Source organism: Sorghum bicolor, chromosome 6 (assembly GCF_000003195.3).
Source record: "Sorghum bicolor cultivar BTx623 chromosome 6, Sorghum_bicolor_NCBIv3, whole genome shotgun sequence".
In the NCBI taxonomy this organism is placed as follows: domain Eukaryota; kingdom Viridiplantae; phylum Streptophyta; class Magnoliopsida; order Poales; family Poaceae; genus Sorghum; species Sorghum bicolor.
Window position 1 is genome coordinate 52,900,863 of NC_012875.2, and position 10,924 is coordinate 52,911,786.

The 10,924-nt window shown below is 44.2% G+C and overlaps 1 protein-coding gene and 1 long non-coding RNA gene across 6 annotated transcripts; both read left to right on the top strand.

Moving 5' to 3' along the window:
• LOC110436635 lies at positions 915-2,290 on the top strand. 4 transcript variants are annotated; one of them, XR_002454450.1, is made up of 4 exons: positions 915-1,120; positions 1,250-1,451; positions 1,651-1,766; positions 1,891-2,290. It is a non-coding gene; the product is annotated as an uncharacterized LOC110436635 (long non-coding RNA). The 4 variants fall into 4 exon arrangements; XR_002454449.1 differs by having other exon boundaries at positions 916-1,120; positions 1,647-1,766; XR_002454448.1 differs by having other exon boundaries at positions 922-1,120; positions 1,702-1,766.
• LOC8055974 (U4/U6 small nuclear ribonucleoprotein Prp31 homolog) lies at positions 4,148-10,698 on the top strand. Of its 2 annotated transcripts, none has more exons than XM_021462805.1 (10): positions 4,148-4,329; positions 4,499-4,803; positions 4,946-5,064; positions 5,184-5,246; positions 5,328-5,462; positions 6,648-7,540; positions 7,658-7,728; positions 7,840-7,942; positions 8,431-8,506; positions 10,197-10,698. In XM_021462805.1, exons 3-10 carry the CDS (start codon positions 5,062-5,064, stop codon positions 10,305-10,307), a joined length of 1,455 nt encoding a protein of 484 aa, XP_021318480.1. In that variant the 5' UTR covers positions 4,148-4,329; positions 4,499-4,803; positions 4,946-5,061; the 3' UTR covers positions 10,308-10,698. The 2 variants fall into 2 exon arrangements, with proteins under 2 accessions (XP_021318480.1, XP_002446918.1); XM_002446873.2 differs by having other exon boundaries at positions 4,508-4,803.

A 10,924-nucleotide genomic window follows, 5' to 3' on the forward strand; every position in this document is an offset into this window, starting at 1 on the left:
TCTCTCTACTCTCACGAAACTCTTATCATCTCTCTTCGTTAATATAACAACACATCGGCATATTTAATGTGCATGAAACTCTAATGAAACCTCCATTGAGACATACCTTAGGCCAGTCTCACCGGGGAGTTTTCATGGCGTTGTTTTCAAGACTGTCATGTCATGTAAAATGAAATAAAACTTGGATGAAACATCCGCTCTTAATGGATAGTTTTATTTTATAGTTTTATAGACATTTAATTCTAAAACTCATTGAGAGTTGGTAATCGTGCCAAGAGAGTTTCATCTAGATGAAACTCATTTCTTCTCTCACTTCTTAAATACATCACCATATTATAAAAAAAAAATTCTATATGGCAATCTATTTAATACAAATGAAACTCAACTCCCATTAAAAGTGGCCTTATAGCAAAGAACTAAACAACTGTGGAACATATTGCTGGGATAAGATAAGAGGCTCTGAAAGCTTATCCCGACGTCCTAAGTCGCCGCGCGTTCCGGAATATTATACGGCTGGCTAGCTACGCTCCAACTTTTGCAATGAAATGGACGATCGACCCTGCCGGACTGATGATGGATCAATCATCAACCGCGCCTTGAGCCAACGACGGCAGGCGGTTTACGCCCGCGCGACGTGACGCGCGGACGCGACGTCCAGTCCTACAGTACGCGCAAGGCCGTACTGCCACGGCGGCGCCCGTGCGCCCGGCCGGCTGCCGGCGCCTCCGCCGCGTCCGTGGCCACAAGTTTTCCTAGGCGCTCCGTGCGCGTGCTCGTGGTAGGCGTTTCCGTCGTCGTGGGCGCACGTTTCGTCCATGAGCGACCGTGGCGCGGAGACCGACCGGGCCGGCAAAACAACTCTTGGACGAGAGCGCGCGCGCGCGCGCGTACAGGGGTCGACGTCGTGACGGGGCCGGGGCCGGGCGCGCGCGGCTTTATCCGGGCGCCTGGCCGGAAGGAAAAAAACAGCTCGGCCGGCGTATCTGTTTTTCTCTTGGCGGGGGACGAAAGAACGACGATCGGCGAATCCCCGCCCGGCTAGCTAGTGGCGGACGCGGCCGGCGCCGTTGCGGTCCCAAGCTTCGACGACGGTCTCGCCAGGCAGGCAGGAAGGCGAGAGGTGCGGTTTGCTGGTGCTTTCTTCTCTCTCTCTGTGTGCGGTGCATGGGGCCGGCGCGATCAGGAGATTGGCCTTCTTTATCTCCCTCTCCCGAACGGAGACGGAAATGATATACGAACCTATACGCAGGCTGAATTTCGAACAATTCATCCTACACGATGGCATGGCACAGCCGCCGCACAGGCGATGCTGGAGAATTTCATGAGCTAACGGAATCGAGGTGTTCTTTTTCTCGGTGGAGATAATTGGCGCCTCGGTCTTCGCAATGGAAACCAGAACGCTACGATCGAAGGAGATAATTGGATGTGCAGCAGGGGAAAAAATCAGAACGGTACGACCGAATCGAACTGGATAATTGGATTAGCCCCGATTAGCACCTAAACCTTACAACAATTAGCCTGTTCATTTAAGCTTATCAGCTGAACCATTGAGTAGTGTTTTTCTCTCGTAACAATTATCGAACAATATTTTATGTCATGATTTATCAGCCAAACGAGCAGACTATTAAGATTTGGTTTTGGAGTAGATAGGAGTACATCAAAATAAGGTCTCAACACTGAATTTGTCCGTCCAATTTGAAGTAAATTGCAACAGGTCTAACTTATTACCCTGTATGTGCAAGCTTGGAAGCTCACCGTTTAATAAGGTAGGTGCCCTGGTCATCAATAAGACTACTTCGCCCAATTCATTGGCTCGATAAACATAGTATTTGATGAAAAATGATAATCTAAAAGATACAACTAAATACAAATTGCAACTTTTTTTGGCAGGCTGCAATCTAAGATCTCCTATGGATAATGGACCAACTCGAATCGTACTGGTGGCCTATGCATGCTTGCCCTTTACTATATCAATCTACCCGTGCGTTGTAGGTACCTGAAGAAGTTTTGGGATGACATCCAAGCCTATAGGCGAGTGGCTCCCTACCAAGCATTGAACCTCGAGTCATTTTCACTGCTGTATCACATTTTGTGACACGCTGTTGAGTCATTTTTACTGTTGTATCACATTTTGTGACACGTTGTTGGATGTAGTACTGAGGTCCTTGTTAAAGCAGTGCCGTCACTAATTGTTCTAGTTTTATATGGGAGTTGTGGAAAGAGCGGGATGTGAGAGGGTTTGATTGATGTTTTTTTTGCCAAAACATGTGTTGACTGAGAAAACCAAAGACAAGGCTAGACTTGTTTAGTGTGCATGATGGTCCTAAATGCTTGAGACTCAAACTGCAAAGGGATCGGGTCGAACCTTTCGTGAATACGCTCCGCCCCTCGAATTAGTAAATGGATCGGAGCGGGTCGATTCTGAATAGAAGAGGTGCAGCAAGGGGCACGACCCATTGACTCCCGGTTCGACCCGCTCCTTTCGTTGCTTGCCTACTAGCTGCATCCTCCGTCCAACACACTCAATCAACCTGCAGACGGGCTAATCGGCAAAGCATGACGACGGCTACCTGGTGGCCCGGACAACACGGCGACGTCTTAAACGGCGTAGGAAGGCAACGACATGGAACATCCGGTGGAGGAGCCGAGGAGGACAGGTGGTTGTGGGAGCCGCTGGCCGCCTGGCTAGCTGGACCTATGGTCGAACAAGTGGGAGGCAATAATGGAGGTGCTCACGGTGATGCAGGCATAGGTGGTGGACAGATTGAGATTCTCGCCGAAGTCGAGGTCGCTGCCGAAGGAGTCGTGCCTCGTCGAGCGGGAGGACTATCTCTATTCTTTCCGGTCAGGATGATGAGGTTTTTGGTCGCCGATGACGGGAGAGAGCGCTCACGGAGTGGTGGTCGTGTGGTAAGTTTCGACAGAGTTCGTCAGTCAATGGAGCACCTGGCGTCTGGATGTCACCGCTGGCAGGTGGGGCATCACATGTACAGCCCCATTCACTAGAGGGAGTTGGTGTCCGAGGCAAGGTCGGCACTGCTGTGCACGGGCAGAATGCTGCACTTGGCGAGCTTGACATTGATGGACTTGCTCGATGGGCGAAGCCTGACATGGTCAGACAGACGCTCAGACCTGCAGAGAGGGTCGACCCTGGCTAACCCGCGGGGTGAACCTATCCAATGGATGAGTGGAGCGGTCTGACCCTTAAACGTGTTTATCAATGGTGGAGCGACGGGTCTTGATTAGGTGCGCCTCGAACCGCACCGTTTGCAGGTATACTTGAGACGGTCATCCATTGATCCATTTTGATCCAATACCATTGGAAACCAGTGAAGAGGCAACAACTCTCTTCTTGCTCCATGGCAACGATATTTATAAATGGACCATTGTCTCTAGACTGACGCTCACTGAAACTATTATGTCTGATACGATGAAAATAATCCCTCTAAGATGCCTTCCATTGATATAAAATTAGGGTCTATCACTTTCTATCGTCTTTATCCATTCAGAAATTGCATCATTTTTTTTTCTTTTGGTCGATTGTTAAAACTAATGTACCAGCTATAACATCTTCTTGAGACATTTCATGGTATATTATCTCTGATATCAGCAAGGAGCCAAGGAATGGATAGCCCTAGAGCCTTTTTAGGTACGGAGTTAGGTACGTGGTAATTATTTGCTCTCATGCACAGCTCCTTACTCTGTTCGTCCAAAAACATCATCTCAATTACCACTTTGCAAGGAATACATGTGATCTGTTTATTCATTTGCACATACATGGAATTCACGTGGTTGTGTGACGAGTTAGGTCTCTTTCATTTAACATGATACCTGATCTCAGTTTCTATAATCACTCGTCTCCGGTTGCTTTGCTCGCGTCATCTTAATATCATGAGAGCCTGTTCGTCTGAGTTTATCTGCTGAATTTACCAGTCATTTAATAGTATTTTTCTCTTAAAATAAATCAGTGAACAATACTTTCAATCATGATTTTCCGAACATGCTCTAAAACAAGATTTTCATCATCTATAGGAAACAGAGAGAGAGAGAGAAATAAGAAAATGCAAAAGAAACGCGTGAGAAAACAGGCCCAGGATTCGCTCCCCACTGGGCCAAACAAACCCCGAACTGGCTACCGCCGTCCGCCCTCCGCCGCATGCGAAGCCCGCATCCGTCGTTTCACCCCGCGTGCCGGCGTGTGCTCTCCCTCTCTCCCTCCCCCCTCTCTGCAACGGCTGGGGCTGGGTGGACTACAACCTCCGCCGCGGCCGCCCTACGCCAGGTGCCGAGGACTTCGCCGGTCTCTTCGCCGGCGACGAGCACCACTAGGTATTCTCATCCCTTCTCTTCTCTTCCTGTTGTGCAAAACCGAGCACCCCAACCCTAACTTAAATCTATTTGGCTCTTTGATGATACTGACTTCGAACTTTTCCGCTACTTCCCAAACCCTAACGTAAGCTTTTTGGCTATTCGTATCCCGATCTGATCTAAAAATTAGTGTGTACAGGCATTATCTCCCTCGCACCGCCGGCTCCTTGAGCGCAGGGCCGACGCTCATCTCCCTCGCAGCGCCGCTCAGGCTCGGTCCCTCAGCGCAGATCTTCTGCTCCTTCCCCCACTCGCGCTCAGGCTCGGTCCCAAGGATCGGATCTTCCGCGCGTCGGCGGCTCCCCCCTCGGCGGCGTCCAGCGACGGAGGGGCAGTCCCAGGCTCGGCGGCGGCGTCGGCGGCTTCCCCCACCTTCTCTCGCCAGTCGCCTCGCGCCCTCGCCTGCGTCCTCCGCGCACCGGCCGACGACCCTGCGTACGCACCTCCCTCTCCCCTCCCGCCTCTTCTGTTCCCGTGGGAGCCCGGCCAGCTGCCCAGGGTGGCCGGGCCTTGGCTCCGCCGGTGGCTGTACCTTATTACAATAGCTGATACCCCCAAACCTGCTGTTACATATTAGGCTGAGCTGACTGTCCCATTCAATAAAGAAGGCGATACCAGAAGCAACACTGAACCCATCTTACTAAACCCAGTTTTGGAGTTCTATCTGCTGTTGGAACAACTTACACAGATATCATGGTGAGTTCATTTCATCTCCTGTTGAGTATATTATGCCAAGTTAATATTCAGTTTTGTGATTCCGAACTTCCTATTCAATTGGCGTTCCATTTTTTTCCTCATACGGTGCCACTTTACAGGCAAACCTTGCTGATTCTTTTCTAGCAGATCTGGATGAACTGTCAGACAATGAAGGCTATCCTGTGAGTTAGTTTCTATTTCGTGTAACTGTATTTTAAGGGGGTTTACAAGGGTTTTTGCTGACCTGCTGTAAAATTTTTCAGGAAGAAGACAATGCTGAGGAAGTGGGAAGAGAAGAAGAAGACGACGATATGGCTGACCTTGAGTCTCTAAATTATGATGATCTTGATAGTGTCTCAAAGTTGCAAAAGACACAACGCTATCATGATATAATGCAAGTATGTAATGAAATCTGCCCCATTTCTTGAGCATGTTTGGTATTTTATTTTATTTATATAAATTTGGCTTTCATTTAGTTATTGTGCAAGTAGAAACTGCATTAATGTGGTTGTAGGGAAAATGAACAATGCTTTGCACTAGGGAAAATGAACAATTATCTTAGGTTGTACAATTTTTACATCTTTAGCATACTTCCAATTTATAGGTCGTTTTGGCTTTTCTAGATACACCACTTTTATTATGTATCTAGACATATCATATATCTAGATACATAGCAAAAGTTACGTATCTAGAAAAGCTAAAACAACCTATAGTTTGGGACATAGGGTGGTTATCTTATCCAAGCTTGATGCATGTGGCTTTAAGTGAGAATAAATATATGTGATTATGGCCCTGTTTGGTTACTCTAACTAAGTTAGAGGTTAGAGTTATTCTCTAGCTCATGACTAGCCCTCAACTAACTCTAGTCAATGAGGTGTTTGGATGCAAGGGTTAGATTGACAATAAATGTACTTTTCTAATCATTTAGCTCTTTCCCAGCCGGATTTGGTGTGGCCGGCTGTTGAGTGGCCTCCTCGCGCTCATGGCTCCGGCTCGCGGTGGGCGATAGGGAGGGAGGCTGGAGCCCCTCACGCGGCTAGGGAGGAGCTCGTTGCCGTCGCCCTGGAGGATGGCTCTATAAAGCCCAAGCCTTGGGAACCCCTCCACCGATGGCGCTTGCGAGTTGAGGTTGAGATCCGCGAGTCCAGAGCCGCTCAACGACAGCTGCGAGCCCCACGTGTCGAAGCCATCTCCGTCCATCGATGAGAGGCGGCGGCACTAGTTCCCGGGAGGTGGCGGCGCAAATGCGGGTTTGTGTCGCGCGTGGGGATGAAGAGGAACCGGCCGCACGACGAGAGCGGATCCCGTGCTGCAAAACAACGCTTTTCCTATGGGCCCACGTCAAATAGCCCCAAATAAGCACCTCTTTGGGGGGATAGTTTTTTGGGGTGGGTTAGATGCAAATAACCCCAATCTAACCCTCATATTTGGATACTTTAGGGCTATTTGAGTCCCAAATAGCTAAATCTAACTCTAACCCATGGATCTAAACAGGGCCTATACTCAATGCCACACTGGTTTGTTCTAAAAATATGATGCTGTTAGTATCTTTGACATTCAACCTCTTTATTGTTTGGTTGCAGAAAGTTGAAGTTGCACTTCAGAAAGGCACTGACTTCTCTAGTCAAGGTTTCATCCTGGAGGAGGATCCAGAGTACCAGCTTATTGTTGACTGCAATGCTTTATCAGTAGATATTGAGAATGAAATAATCATAATCCATAATTTCATACGGGACAAATATAGGTTGAAGTTTCCTGAATTGGAGTCCCTTGTTCATCACCCAATCGATTATGCCCGTGTTGTCAAGAAGATTGGAAATGAGATGGATTTAACACTTGTAGATCTGGAAGGGCTTTTACCTTCTGCAATTATAATGGTTGTTTCAGTGACAGCATCAACAACAAGTGGGAAGCCTCTTTCTGAAGACAATTTGGAAAAAACCACTGAAGCATGTGACAGAGCCCTTACCCTTGATGCGGCAAAGAAGAAAGTGCTTGATTTTGTAGAGAGCAGAATGGGGTACCTTGCACCAAACCTTTCTGCAATTGTTGGCAGTGCTGTTGCCTCCAAACTGATGGGTACTGCAGGTGGTCTGGGAGCACTTGCAAAAATGCCTGCTTGTAATGTTCAGTTACTTGGTGCAAAGAGGAAAAATCTTGCTGGATTTTCTACTGCCTCTTCTCAGTTTCGTGTTGGCTATCTGGAACAAACTGAAGTATTTCAGAGCACCCCTCCAGCTTTAAGGACTCGTGCCTGCAGACTTATTGCTGCAAAATCAACTCTGGCGGCAAGGATTGATTCAATTAGAGGTGATCCAACTGGAAAAGCTGGACGAAACTTGTTAGAAGAAATTCGTAAGAAGATCGAGAAGTGGCAAGAACCGCCTCCTGCCAAGCTCCCAAAGCCACTTCCAGTTCCGGACTCCGAGCCTAAAAAGAAGAGAGGGGGCCGTCGTCTTCGAAAAATGAAAGAAAGGTAAGCTAGCCTAAGCTTCCTGGAACAGAAATATGTGCTGAACAATTGTTGTGAACTTGTGATTAATTTTTTGTATTTATTCAATTGTTATTTTTCCATGTGAACTTGCCAATGCAGATATGCGCAGACTGATATGATGAAGCTTGCAAACCGAATGCAGTTTGGGATTCCAGAGGAAAGCTCACTAGGTCAGTAGCATTACTATGACGTATTTTATGCTGTCTGGTTGTATAATTTCTGCATGCCTTACCCTGGAGAACAATTTCCCTTGTGACACAATGACATTTTTCTATCATCAGGTGATGGCTTGGGGGAAGGTTATGGCATGCTTGGACAGGCAGGGAGTGGCAAGCTACGTGTCTCAGCTGGACAAAGCAAACTTGCTGCTAAAGTGGCCAAAAAGTATGTTATATTTGTTCTTTATCCAGTATAATATTTAGATACCGTTTTGGCAGCACCTGCATGAGATGGAGTCCAGTGCAAAGTGTTCTTTCCAATTTTCTGTTTTAAGTTTGCAAGGCAAAAATTAGCGAACACGCTTGATGACAAGTGTCCTCCATCGCAATATACGATGGGTCACAATAAGAATAGCGTAAATAGATTTCTACATGTTATAGTCTGATTCACAAAGTTTGATATTTCAATGTATTGCATCATGCCATCCTAATCGTCATTTGGTTCTTTACACACGTTTAGACAAAATACTGTATGTGTCATGTATCAGGTACAGTTACTGCAAATCAGTTCCATTATCCTAATAGTGCTTATCATTGTGGTTCCCTTGTATGTATTACTTAACTGCACAATGTTTCTTGTATTTGTAATATTTGTCTTTCACAGTGTCCTATGCTATAACCTCACGTTGATTGTATGCTGCCTTTTGATATCAGATTCAAGGAGAAGAGCTATGGTAGCAGTGGTGCAACTTCAGGATTGACATCCAGTTTGGCATTTACACCAGTTCAGGTGAGTCTTGTTGCTTGACTTGCCTTGCATGTCTTGTTGAGGGTCTGTTTACTTTGCCCATGTTTTAGGACATGCTGAAAAGATAAGGGCAACAAATTTTCATGTTCCATCTTAGTTCACTCCTAAGTCCTAAGTCAGTGTATACCTTAGAAGTCTCTCATTGATCTGTCATTTAACTGTAATTAATTATATGCTGAATAGCATGCATTTCCCTTTTATTCGAAGTTAGGTGTTGTGTAATCTAAGCTCCATATTATGTAGCATGACTTTGTGAGCATTTCTATACCTATCTATAAAAAGGGAAAATTTCAGTCTGCCGATACTTTTCTGTCCGCTCCTGTCTATCCGCGTCGACCCGGAATCGGCCGTCCGTTGTTCAACGCTTGTAAGAGAGTAAAAAGAAAATATAATTTTTTCTAGGGTTCCTAATGAAAAATCTGTTATTATTTTTCTGTCCGGTAGCCTCGGCCGTTCGGCCATCCGCTTCAACGTGTGTAGAAAAGCAAAAAGAAAATAAAATTTTTTTCAAGGTTCCCAATGCAAAATCTCCTATATCCTATTAGTTTACTTTTCTTTTATTCTTTAATTCGGATGAAAATTAATAAATGCATAGTAATTCGTAGAAAAATCTAAAAATTATAAAACAAATTTTGTTCAGCTCCACATATATAGATCCCTGCAGTAAACAAAAAATAGGTGCAAAGTGTTTGTCCTATTAATTTACTTCTCTTTTATTCTTTGATTCGGCTGAAAATTGATAAATGCGTAGTAATTCATAGAAAAATGTAAAAATTACAAAACAAATTTTGTTCAGCTCCACATATGTAGATCAGTAGATCCATGCAGTAAACAAAAAATATCACAAATTTTAGTACATTTTTTTGCTGGAGATGCTTGCCTATGCTTTTTAGTGTAAAATTGAAATTGTAGTTATCTTACTCCAATTATTGTAAAATTTTTATGGTAGCCTGTTTCATGTGATACTTAATTTGTGGTAAAAGTTTTAGCACCATTCCTGCATATCTCACTGATTTACCAATTTATCTAGATTTATGCTTGCTAAATAGTTTACAATCGATTTTAAGTTTGTAAAAATATAAAAAAGATGCTTCCACTACCTTTGCACGATGTGTTGTTATGTCATATAAACACTTCATAAGCCCATATGTTCATAATCTACATACATTTAACTGATATATAATATTTTATAGGAATCCTAATCTAAATAAAAAAATAAAGCTAGCAACAAACTTCTCATATTTTAATATAATACTGAGGTATATTAAGAGATAATATTAGAGTAAGATAAGGTATGCCTAATTTCTATTTTTATTATTAAATAAATATTTCTCCAAGCTATATATTATTGTAAATATTAACTATCTAATACCATAGATGTCATGGTTATCAATAAAATAAATTATGGAATTTAAATTTTATAAAAAGGATAAATATAAATAGATATGTAATATTATGTCATCACTTTCTATGTCCATTTGATATTTTTCTCCCGTTGCAACGCACGGGCATATTTGCTAGTTCTCCTAAGGTTAATCGCCACTGTAGGTCACACTATGTTTCGGTGCATTTTAACATATTTATTCACATTTGGTAGCCCATTTTGTTTAATTCCTAACATTTGGCAGAGTATTTCTCTTGTCTGATGTTCGTTTCCCCTTATGCAATGCAGGGAATAGAGCTGTCAAATCCACAGGCCCAAGGAAACCTTCTTGGAGGCGGAACTCAAAGCACTTACTTTTCTGAGACCGGCACGTTTTCAAAGATCAGGAGGACGCAATAGAAGCTCTTCCCCATTGCAACCATCACATCTCATTTGCACTGCATTTGTTTATATACTTGATGCACCGTATAAAATCCCAAAAGTTAAACTCTTGCTATGTTCCAGAGAGGCAGAGACTTTAGGATAGCAATACACAGTTATTAGTGATGCTTCAAGCACTTAATCCCAGGATGTTTTGAGATTTCTGATGTCGTCCATAGTCTATATGCCTCGTGTTACTACTAGTCGAGAGAGGTTGATGGGTCGGTCATCTGATTGATTGATGTAATGCGTCTTGTATCGTGTGAGCGCGATATACTTCCCGGAGAGGTAAGGAAATGAGTAGAAGAGATGTATTGGAAGAATATAAAGATGCATTAAAAAGTGAATGACACTGAAAATTCAAATGCTAGAATAACACTTCTGCCTGACCGCTGTCCCTCTTACGTAAAGATATTTTTATAAAAGAATCCAAGCAACAAATTTAAATGTCCCTGTAAGCAACAAATATAGTTCATTTTTTGCTCTCTTTAAGCGCCTCCAGTCCACCGGAGCTGAAGATGTTTTGTTAAAACGTCTGGTATCGTAGTATCTGTGAGAGCCAGGTTCAGTCCCTTAGGAAAAACAGAAAGTCGTGC